Source organism: Lonchura striata, chromosome 2 (genome assembly GCF_046129695.1).
Source record: "Lonchura striata isolate bLonStr1 chromosome 2, bLonStr1.mat, whole genome shotgun sequence".
Classification (NCBI taxonomy): domain Eukaryota; kingdom Metazoa; phylum Chordata; class Aves; order Passeriformes; family Estrildidae; genus Lonchura; species Lonchura striata.
The window spans coordinates 99,267,664-99,280,105 of NC_134604.1; the positions used below are offsets into that span (position 1 = coordinate 99,267,664).

Here is a 12,442-nt window from a genome sequence, read left to right on the forward strand (position 1 = left end):
GTTATATCCAAAGGCTACATTTGCAGATCTTTCCATTTTTTTCTCTTTTTTTCTCAAATACCAGTCCAGATGCTTCTGAAGAGGGATGGTCAGAACCAAGCTTCTTTGTTACTCTTGTCATACCTTCCAACTGTATGTCATCAACAAAAACTAAATCTTCTCTTAAAATAAAATTGTTACCCCTTGTTCTGTTACAACAGGCCCTGCTACAAGTCACTCTTCAGCTCTCTTGTAGGTCCCTTTAGGTGTTGGAAGGCTGCTCTAAAGTCTCCCCAGAGCTTTCCCTTCTCCAGGCTAAACAGCTCCAACTCTCAGCCTGTATTCACAGAAGAGGTGCTCCAGCCCTCTGATCATTTTGGTGGCCTCCTTTGGAGTCACTCCAACAGGTTCATGGCCTTCCTGTGTGAGCACACCCAGAGCTGGATGCAGCACTCCAGGAAGGGTCTCACCAGAGTAGGAGGGCAGAAACACCTCCCTCACCCTGCTGGTCACGCTGCTTTGGATGCAGCCCAGGATATAACTGGCTTCCTGGGCTGGGAATACACATTTCCAGCTCATGTTCAGTTCTTCATCCAACAGCACCCCCAAGTCCTTCTTGGCAGGGCTGCTCTCAATCCCTTCATCTGTCACCATGTATTGGTACATTGCCCTGACCCATGTGCAGCACCTTGCACTTGCTGCTGGTGAACACTGTGAGGTTCACACAGTCCCACTCCTCAAGGCTTTCTGGGTGGCATCCTTCCTTTCAGGTAAGCAAACTGCACCACTCAGCTTGGGTGTCATCTGCAAAGCAGCTGGAGGTGTGCTCAATTCCACTGTCTGTGACCCTGATGAAGATATTAAAGAGTGCTGGTCCCAGTATAAGCAGGCATACCAGGATACACACTTTGGCTTTTTGTACGTGAACACCAGTAAATGACCGAGCGCTGTTACTAAAACAAGCAACCTAATACTCAGGGATGGGGACTGAGGATTGAGTCCATCTCTACTCATTTAGCATGAGGGTGTTATGATGAATTATGGGAACGGGAGGCATACTTACACTTCACTCAGCAAAGCATGGTCACTGGCAGTCGTGGAGAAGTGCTGCTCGAGGATAGACACGGTTCCCGTGAGTGCCACGTGGCCACAGCCACAAAACAACGCTACCCCCGAGAAGCAGAGAATGGTTGCCACGAGTGAAGCATATGGCACTCCTCCTAGGCACTTAATGCAACATTCAAAGCAACCTAAGCAGAAGAGAGAAAGCAAAAGAAATGTCATGAGCAAAAAGCAGATTATGAGGAAAAGAATATTTGTCCTCCACTTGGTAAAAGCCAGAGGGAATAAAAGGCCCAGGCATTGACATGCTAAGCAAAAAAATCTATAGGCGGTACAAGACAGCATCACTCTCTAAAGCAGTGACCTACAGATCTGTTGGTATGGATTCAAAGCCCAGAAAGTGGGCTGAGTGCTCCTGTCTTTACAGGATCAAGAGGAGATCGATGAGACAGCCTATGAAATGGAAAAAGCAAAAAAATCACTGTCTAAAGTGATCCGTTGCAATTCAGCTGCTCATCCAGAGCTCAGCATGTTTCAGCTTTACTAATGGCAGGAGCACCTATGATGGCAACACTCTGGGAGCCAGAGAAGCAACTACTCAAGACAATGAAACCTTTTGAAAAAGTAGGAGATACTTTGCACTTGCACTGGAAGATGAATACGTTTAAGTCCACAAAACTTAACTACCCCACACTCCCAGTACTCCTAAGTTATATTTTTATATAAATCCACATAAGGTTATAGGGGTACAAATACTTTTACAACAGAAAAATTGAATGGGGTCCAAAGAGTAACAGTTTTTGTCAAGGGTTGCTGTATGAAGCTATATTACACAGACAGCTTCTTACAGGATACACTGGATTTACAGTGATCCCTGAATACAGTTTGCAGTATCACGATCAACTGAAACGCATTAACTGGTCTGAGTTAACAAAACACCCCCCCAGAGCTGCCATTTGTATGAGCACTGTAATAAGGAGGTTGCAGCTGAATTGCCAGGTTCGTTCCAACTGCGTGGCCTGAAAACCCATCTGCTTACAAAGCTGGGAAATGTAAATCGGAAACAAACACAGCTTTTAACTGCGCTATAATGGTAATGGCAATCCATACCAATTCATTTCTCCAGGGCGATGGCATTAAGCTGTCTCCATTAATGTGCATTTCATACAACTGTGCAGAACACAAGCCATTAAGCCAACGCTTAATGGAGCGGCCAGCGTCGCAGGACAGCCACCGCTGCTATGGCAAGGAGCTACATGGACAAAGCTTTTGAAGGCAAGGAGACAGCTGGCAAATGAGGACATCACATCTTCCCACCCGAAAAATTCCTCACAAAGATCAGCAAATCTCTAGCCACCACATGAAGCAAGTTTATTTTTATCTCCCTTCCTTTCCCACTAATGAATGAGTTGCAGAGCAGGCACTTCTGTGATGCACTGAGGAATAATATGCATCCAATAATTGAAAGATTACCCATTTCATAAGTAAGAAACTCTTCTTTTAGAGAGTCACTAGCAAATGCCATAGTCAGGCTTAAGCAGCTAACACCATCAAAATTACTTACTTCACTAACTGCAAGACAAGATTTGATTGTATAGAAACAAGCCTGGGAAGGTTTTATAGTCTAGTCCACAGCTGGAGTCCACTCAGTAGGAACTATCTTCATGACAAAAATACTGCCAAATGAACAAACACTGCAGCTCGGCAGTGATGGGCCAAACAAAATCCAAATGCATGCTATCAGAGGAAATCATCTCTGGGTTTCATTTTATCACAGAGGTCCAGAGCTGAGTTCAGACAACAAACCTTGCAGAACAATGCTCTGCTTTGGGGAATCTGCCTGAGATCAGCTCACATGCAAGAGCAGCCACTTGTGCCTGGCTCTCCTCTGTAGCATCCGCTCCCAGGTCAGGTTCAAACCTCCCAGAGTTAATCCAAGAAATGAATACACCTGGTGCAGGATTAGCCATGAAAGATTACCCAGAAGTAACCATGTTCTGAACCAGCAGACAACACACTTGTGGTCACAGCCCAGCACAAAACAAACCACCTTTTGAGCCACACTCCTAAAGCAGGAGACCCAATGCCTGATCACTGCTTAGTGTGGAGAGGCTGATCATTAAATTGTGCTGATCCCACAGATTGCTTTGCAGAAGGATCCTATCAAAGACAGGAAATAAAAACAGCTGGAAGCAAGGCCAAGAGATTGAGAAGATCCAAATGAAAAGCTGTTGGTTTCAGAAAATGGGAGCAGCCTGACAAAGCTAAAAGCTGGTGTAGACCCAGGACTGATGTTTAATACCCCATACTGCCAAGCCAGCTTTCCAGGCCACTGGCAGGACATTTGCCCTGAGGAGTTTGTTGGATCCCTTGCCCAAACACATGACAGTATCTGCCACTAATCCACAGACCCTTGAACACAAAGCAACAGTGGCAGACCCCCTCTCACCTCTCAGCAACTGGCAGCTGCACAGATTGTCACAGTGGCCATACTCTTTGTCTTCCTCTGCAGTCCAAGTAAAAAGGCATCACAGAATTTGGGTGGCCTCCATTTTCTCAGTGCAGAACAAAGCCAAGGGACACCCTCAGAGGTGTCTAAAGCAACCACATTATTTCGAGCAGAGGAAACTGCCCAAATGTGGAACTGCAGGAGCTACTCACCTTGACCCCAAGACTAAAGCAGGAATCAGAGAGACTTTGGTACACCTGGAAACAGCACACAGCCGGCTTGCAAGCACATGAAGCATTCCAAACCAGCATGTTTCCAAGAGACAGCATCCATCCATACATAGTCATTCTGCACCCAAATTGACACCAGAGCTGCACAGCCTCCTGCCAGAGGGTAACTAACTGCAGGATGCAACCTCATCTCAGTGCTGGGACTGCCAGATCTCCCCCCCCCCCCCCCCCCCATATCCCACTGTGAACACTATGAGCAGATTAAAGCCATGCCTAGCCTGAGCAAAACAGCTGATTTTAAAATTTTAACACAAGCCTAAAACAGTACTTTCAAAACCAGCTACGATTTGAAGCTCATCAAGAACTGAGATATGCTTACCAAGCTTCCCAAAGAAGCACTGAAGCAAAACAGAGGACTTCTGAAAACAATTAGAAAGCTTTCCAGGAAACCTTTATGTTTTCTCTCTGCAATTCTAAGTCAGCAACTATCTTCACACAGTACAACTGAAACCCCAGGAAGATGTTTGCCTAGCTCATGGTCACAAAATAACTCGCTAACACTGTGATGACAACTGCAGGCTGAAGGCCTGTGAACTCAAGCTGACAAAAATAAGTAGAATTAAAATAAGTTCAGCTCCAATTTTCTGCTAGTTTTTATTTTCCATATGGCCAAAACACTGAACCGTTCAGCTGTATATCCACTTCCAACGAAACAGTGTAAAACCATTTAAATATGAAACTGTACAGCACAAACACACATCACTGCATCTTCCCTTTCAATGGCCATTTTGTGCAAGGCATCGCTAGAACCTTTTGTGCAACTCAGCAGAATAAAAACATTTTTTGTCCTCAGGCTGGTGAGCAGCAGTTGCCATGGAGGCAGGTTAATAACAGCCCAATGATTTGCCCAGAGCTGCCTGTGATCTTGGCTACAGATTTAACACACTCTCAGAAGGAGGCCAGCTAAAACAAAGACTGAGATTATTCTCTAGGGAATGAATGCTATTAAACACACACACACACACAAATATTCTTGCTAAAGGACAAAAATAAAGAGAAGAGAAAGAAACAGGAACTGGCTATTCTTTTAATCTCCTGGCAGCTATCAGTCACAGGAAATTGGTAAAGGATGAACCTACATATGTACATAAATTGGCAATTGGTTGCTTAATGTATGATGAACAATTATACAATCTGCTCAGCAGTGTACAGCCTACTGCATTTATGCAGGGGCTTAGCCATTCAATTTCCAATGCCAAATGGTGATTGTGTGGCTAAACCTCCTTTGGTAATTTAAGTACAGCTTTAAGATTTAAAGTCAGAATGGCAAGGTAATAGAGAATTAATGGAAAATTGTCTTAAAATAAAGAGAAAAAAGAGGCAGTTCTCACCTGCTAAGTTCTAAGGTCTTAAATAAAATAAAAAGAAAAAAGAAAAAGAGACAGTTCTCAACTACCTCATCCTACTAAGGTCAGATCTGTGTTTTGGAAATTACAAAAAACAATGCAATAGGATCAGAACACACCTTAAGTGTTCCTAGGGCTTGCTCTAGGAAGACCATACATCAATTCTTGAAGCCCAGACTTGAAAAGCTGAGACAGGCTGATGTTCGCAAAGCCATCCCTCAAAGCAAAGCATGGAAAACATGCTGTAAAGAAGGAATATTCACACCTCTTGGACAGAAAATCAGGCTATTGTCTAATGTTCCAAACACCTCCTAGGCTGAACTAGTGCCTCAATGCATCTCAGGTTCTAACCACTGGCCCATAGTCAAGGTCACTATGGAACAAAAAAATCACAGAATCAAGAAAACCTGAAAGGAGCTTTGAAAAGTTTTCCATTTCAGGGAGCTAAACCTCCAGCTAAACCCGCTGTCTGTCTTTGAGTTAGTTTCCACTTTCTTTTCCTTAGAAGTTTGGTTTCTTCCCCTCCCAGGAAAGATAAAGCAATGGGCATCATTTTCTTCTTGTCACTGACTTCCTGTAATTGTGTAAAATATTTTAGGAAATGCTGGCCTGTCAGACTCCAGCCCAGTTAATACACAGCAGAAATTGCACACCATGTTCCAGCAAGGAACCACAATCTCTGCTGGCTTCAGCACCACAGCTCAGGGAGCACGTGGGGAGGAACTGTTTCAACAAAAGGAAGTTGCAAAAAATCCAAGGGAAAAAAAGCACTAGATAACACCTAAAATGAAAGCACTAGATAACATCTTAAATGCAGCCATTGAAGCTAAATCAGGCTCATTGCTACACATCCACAGTGTTGGTTGCATCACTCCCAATTCACAATTAAATGTAAGAGGACAACTCAGCACTTAACATTTACCTCCTGCTTTCCCCAGTGCTGAAGACTACCCAATACCAAGCATGAATAATACCCATGGAGGCCTAAACCACCATGGATTTCTGTCAGAAAATGAACTTTATGTCAATGAAAGGAACTGCCAATTTTACTGTCTGCCACCCACTGTATGTTTGAAAATTTCCATTCTGAATGGTTTATGCATGCTAGGATGTACATTTTCTTACCTGCTGCATGATTGGCAGCCACAGGAGAAGCTGTGAGGGATGTGGGAATAGGCTAATACCTCAAAAGCAAAACTGGAATTTACCTCTTTCTTCTCTGCATGAGAAGAAGTACCTGGCAGTAAGGTAACTCCTCACATCTATCACCCACATCTGCAGCCAAGGGTCAGTGGCAACAACACAATAAGATAAAATATTTAACCTTACGAGCGTAAGTTTAAAGCCTATGACGAATTTCTTTCTACACTTTAGTAAGGGGCTAAAATAAAAAGGGTTTACATTAAATCACATGGAAGTCTTTGTTCAAGCTCTATCCTTACTCATTCTTGTTCATCTTAAATTTTGCTGATTTACAAAACATGTCACAAAACAAAACCTACTGTTACTACTTAGAATAAATGTTCACTCACCACTGGATTAACATTAAATAAGTGATGAACTCAAATAGAGAAAATCCTTCCTTCTCCCACAGACTGCTTAAGGCTCTTCCACAGAAACTTCCTTTCAGTATTTCCTAATTTTGCCTTTTAGTCCTACACAAATAAAAAGTTGTGAAATTAACTTATACTGAAAATTAACTCATAAGAGCCAGTAAACTTAATGTAAATGCATTTTAGTCTAGCCAGATTGATAATCTCCCCAGTGTATTTGCATTCCCCTCTTCCAGCAGAGTCCCTGTGATGGAGGGGACATGACCTTTGGAGAACACTGCCATTAGGGCTGCCACAAAGGATCAGACCTGAAATGCAGCAACACCACCTCTGTTATCCTTCCAAGTGGCCAGCACAAGATATTTATTTCAATTAAAAACCTGTGAGATTTAGGGTAGCCTGATCTATTCAGTAAACCTCACCCCATCCTCTAGTATTTACGAGCTACCTGAAGAATAAGAAGCTCCTTTCTGAAGGTATTCAGCTCTAATTGTAACTTCTCCAGTTATTCTTGATACAGATACAAGATACTTGGTTTCAGCACTGTCATACAGCTACTTCCCCACTTCTGAGAAGGTATTTATTCTCTGTTATCAGTTAGATGCTTCCATAGTTTTTTGCAGAAGAGAACTAAAAGTCCTCACAACCTCCTGTGCTGGAAACCAACACAGAGAATGCAGAACAAGCATCTCACAGCCTGGAGGAACCATTAGCAGACCCTTCTTCAAATCCACAAAGCACTGAGTATCACTGTAGTACTATGTGAGTAATAGTGGCTCCTGAATTTGTCTGCAAAAATACAGTAAGCACAGGTTTAAAATCAAGCACTTTTTTCTCTTCTACCATGAGTAACAAAAAAACCCACAAACAAACTAACAAAAAAGCTCAAACAAACCAAACAGCCTTTCAGAGGATATCAATATTCATCCATAGCAAATGCTACTTTTTTTCCTCTCACTAAGGAAAAATTATGTTCAAATTGGAGAAAAGGCTGTTTCACCAAGCAAGATTTGTTTCTTCTGGATGGTGTTAAATGATGCAGAGAAGACTCTAAGAACAGATAGCAGCAATCATAACTCTCTTTTTTTTTCTCCAAGTCTCTTCTTCCCAAATCCACAGCTCTTACAGCAAAAAATTGCACTCCTGTTGCAGGAACCAAACCTGTTTCATGCAAAAATAGGTGATCTGAATGCATTTTTTACATGCCTTCTCTAGTTTACCTTCTTCAAATTTAGTGAAATACACACACTCCTCACATATATTGTTCCAACCTCTGCAAGGCTCATTAAGCTTACAGGTGTTCTGAAGTCATCTTTTTCAGACAGTAAAATCTGTGGAATAGGAATCACTATATCCATACTTATTGCAAGTGCCCATCCCAGGTGTTTGCTGTATGAGAGAAAGGAGTCAGACCTGCACAGGAAGAACACTGCTGTCCCATGAGATGGTGGGATGAGAGAATTGCTCTTGTCCAGCTTTATTGCTTTTGGACAAAGGTCAGGCAGAACTTCATTTTCCTTCATGTATTCTCTGTTTCACTTTTGGCCTACGAAACAGTGGAATCCATAGCAGAAGAAAAATACCTAATTTATACTCTGGAAAAGGCCTTACTTCAAACAGGTTTCAGTGGGAATTAGCGAGGGCTATTTCTTAGCTATAAGCTACTTCTGCAGGAAAAAGTTAAGCTGGTGATTTAAAAAAGAGACTTCTGACATAAGGGACAGATCAGGCATTATTGATAAAAGCTTTGGTGTTATTTCTCCTAGAGAGTTGCTCTGGTATTTGCTATCCAAAATAACCCTTGGGATTCAGTGCAGCCTGAGCATGTGGAAATGCTCATTGGCATACAGAGCTCAAAGTTCAAACACATTGCACCAGCAAGGGCAGCTTCTGGTCCAAACTGGGGCTGTAACTCTCAGCTGAAACATCAACAACTCACTGCTCAACAGGCTTGAAGACCCTCCTTCCTTCCTGCCCTTGCCCTGGCCTCCCTCCCCTCACTTCTCATATTTTTTCCTCCTTGAAGAAACGCTTGGGAAATTCAACATGCTGGAACTGCTGCTTCAATAGGTTCCAGCCCAGGCAATAATTTTGGACAAACTCAAGGTAAGACAGGTAAAAGAGATGAAACAATGGGCTAACTGCCAAAGATATCCAAATGCCTGAAGGTCTAGACAAGATCAGTGTGGTACTACAAAGGCATCCAAGCATTTCGGTTTCATGGGCGACTTCCATAGCTCTGTGAAAATCTGTAAGGACATTTGAGTTTCCTTGATCCAACCATCCTCCAGACCCACCTGTATCTTGGCTGATATGATTTTGAAAGCTGACTTTTAAGTTAATCAAAGGTGAATATCTTACCTGGAAGAATGGAGATGAAACTCTTAGCTCCACCTTTTTGCCAGCTGTAACTCACCTCACCCTCCATCAGCCTTCAGCACTCAGTAGGAGAGCAAGACTTTAGCCACACTGGATTTCAGGCACCACTATTGATCGCTTCCCCTGCTGGCTCCTCCCTAAGCCATAAAGAAGCAAACAAGACACACAACCTCTCTCTCCTTACAGCTGAAAACAGGGCCAAACCCTGTGTGTTTGTGTATGTGTGTGTGTATGTACTGCAGCCTGACAGATCTCAGATTCAGAAGGTAAATTCTCAATTTAAGAGATAACTGAAGATGCAAAGATCTTCCTAGACATTTACCCAACTATGGATCAAGAGGAATAATGAGAAAACTGAACTGCAACTGTAGAAGTCCTTTGCCCTGCAACAGATTTCATGCAATTATTTCCCAGCTGAATCCCTACCACATCATTTCCAAAACTTGAGCTTGTTTCAGCAAAGGAGCAGTAAGGCTGTTTCAGTGAGATACTCCACCTTCACATGCCCTTATGTGCTCACAAAGCAGCTGAAAAAAACAAAAAACAACAACAACAAAAAAAACCACCAAAAAATATTCCCATAAAGCAAACAACACCCACCCAACCTGGAATAATGCCTACAGCTAAGCTCATGTTAAACAACTATTGCAAAGTTTCTCTTTCTAGAGAAAAAGATGATACTTTGCTTTCTGGGGAAAAAAAAAAAATTGTTTTAGCATTTTGAAAGGCTCATTAAGCTTGCAGGTGTTCTGGGGATGTCTTGGCTCCAGCACTGCAGTGAATCTCCCACACTTGACTCTTCCCTAGTTGCTCAAGAGCTGGATTGAAGCTTAAATTAGGGAAGTGAGATCATGTTGTACATGGAGACCCTGGGAGAAGAGGTGGATGCCATGAGGACTGCCACAGAGGTGCCCTCATAGTGACACCCACTGGGACACTGACAGAGGAGACAAAGGCACCCAAGAAATCCTGTGGTTTGCCAAAGGAGCAGAGAGGTTATCTCAGCACAGCACCCAGTGCCACCCAGCAGTGGGGAGCTGCAGGCCAGTGGTGAAGGAAGGCATCTTATAGCAGGGATTTGTGTAGGGACTGAAGTGACATCTTCCCTGAAAGCAAAGGGACAAGAGAAAAGACCAGCATTTTCACAGTGGCTAATCCATCATTAGCAGGTTGGTTTTACTCAAGACCTGTTCAAAGAGGTTTCATTTTTGCCTCAAAGACTTTTAATTTTTTTAAGTGCAGCCATTTAAAATATCTTCCCTTGAGCTGGCATTTCTGGGCTTTGGTGGGGGGTGTTAATGCCATCAACAAGAACCCTTTCATCCTCAACTCCCTCATGACAGGCATATTTACCTACATGCTAGTTCAGAAAAATTCTCAAGGGAGACTGAAAAGGGTTCAGTTGCCTAAACAAGGGTTTCTAGCACCATTTTAGGTGCCAGACTCCCAGCTGCTGTAACAGAAGGCTGTGCATCTCTGTGTCCTGGCTCATCTTTGCCAGCACATATGGACATGTCTCATCACTGGGGACAGCTGAAGGGGCCCAAGACCCTGATAACCAGAGTCTAGTCTGCTCCTTCCATGTCCTTCACAGCCCAGGGAGGCAGCATTCATAATCTACTCCCTAAAGCATTTCTTTTGTGTGCAAAATATCCCATGTGTAATAAACGTGAAGTTTGGAAATGTCTTCTAGCAGCCTCAAACCAGGTAACTTGTCATAAAATATGGTCAAATTAATATTGATACTGAAGACAGAGATCCTAATCTGTGACCTAAGTATTTTTTGGGGAGAAAAAGCCATTTGAAATACGTAAACATCTGAATCCTAAAGCACAAGAGTAGGAAAATATAATGGAAAGGGGAATGATGAGGCAGCAAGCTTTGGTGAATACTTCCCTGTGTTGCTATTAAAGTCTCTGATGCGGAGGCAGGCCTCTCCAGCAAACAAGCTGTCAAGCAGGCTTCAGTCACTCAACTCCATAAAGAGAAGAGAATTCTGGATAGAGCTAGCTGCAAAGGCTGTCTCTGAGCATACACGTCCCTTGGTGTGCTATTCATCAGTCAGACTGGAATTTTCTAATGTGATCAGTCATAGGCTTAATTTCAGGTGCCTTTCCAAGATGTTTCAAAACTCAATTCCTCCACACACCCTCAAAATAAAGCTTCATGAAAAGTAAATAGGATCTTCTTGAGGTCTCAAGCCAGACATCGAAAGGACAGGCATGTAGAGTCCAAACCATTTTTAGAGACCAAACCATTTTTACAGCCTCACTTGAAATCCTCCTCTAGATTCTCACTCTTCTAGCAAGGGAAAAATGCAAACCAAACCACAGAATATTGTCTAGGAAGTGTATTGTAGGATACCAGTGAGTCAGATGTGCTGTCACTGCTTTAGTGTCACTTCTGCATTTGTGGCTGATTAAGTTTGATAGATTCATCCACATAAACCCCAAACAATTTCATCTCATCCGTAAACAATTTTGAAGCATTTGGGAACACAGTTAAAAGGAAGCTGTCCCTCACACCACGCATTGTTGTCTTTCAAGCATTAACAAGGAAATTCAAATTTATGTCAAGTACTCATACAAAAGAAGTAGACTCCTTAAATAAAACAAGAAAAACAGATGATCAATTATCTTAAATTGCTAGGACTACTACAAAGCATTAAGTTTATGCTACTACCATTTCTGAACTCTTCATTTCCCTTTCACCCAGCCCTTTATTTACCTTGAATCCCCAAAGGACTAATATTGCCTCTCAATGCTGGCACATGATGGTACCGGTGTGGCCTTGAACTCCTGTACATCCAGTGGTACCTGCCAATTTCCATTTCTGGTCTGGTGATCACTGCCAATTTTAGGTGGTAAAAAGTCAGTGTCACCAGCAAGTTTTAGTTCAGTACTTTCAGTCATTTTAAAAACATGAGCCGAAAAAAACACACTGTAGTTTCAGAACTGAAACAACATAACCTTACAGACTAAGGGAAGAGATTAGGAGGGATGATCAAGAAGGAAATGCTCACACAGGTGTTAAGAAAGGTTGAATAGCAGAAACTCTACCTAGGATTTGAGTTAAGACACATAAGGAAGGGCTCTCTATTCCTTACCCCCACCCACTCTCATGTCTCCCTCTCTTTGTCCATGACAAAAAAGCTCTGCTCCAGCAGAAAAGGAAGGTAAAGTCATGGGAAATCACATTACCTGTTTTTTAAAAAGACTCTAATGCTGTCAAAGAAAAAGGTTATTGCTTCATGTCAAGGTAGGGCAAACAAAAAGGTTTGCTCTGATACTTTCTTACATTAAAAAAATAAAAGTTTGTGGACTTTATTTTACCTAGGCTCTGCTCACATCCAAAAATGCAGACCAAGTATGTTAAAACTATTTG

General features: G+C 42.5%; 1 protein-coding gene across 6 annotated transcripts in view; it reads right to left on the reverse strand.

Moving 5' to 3' along the window:
• GPM6B (glycoprotein M6B) overlaps positions 1–12,442 on the reverse strand; it is a 103,436-nt gene that overhangs the window by 13,046 nt on the left and 77,948 nt on the right. For 4 of the 6 annotated variants that reach the window (XM_077781607.1, XM_077781606.1, XM_021535558.3 and 1 more), the window contains exon 2: positions 1,043–1,229. In XM_077781607.1, the coding sequence (XP_077637733.1) occupies positions 1,043–1,229 (187 nt within the window). Of the gene's footprint in view, positions 1–1,042; positions 1,230–11,785; positions 11,906–12,442 lie in introns of all 6 variants that reach the window. The other 2 variants (XM_021535559.3, XM_021535560.3) reach the window with 1 other exon arrangement.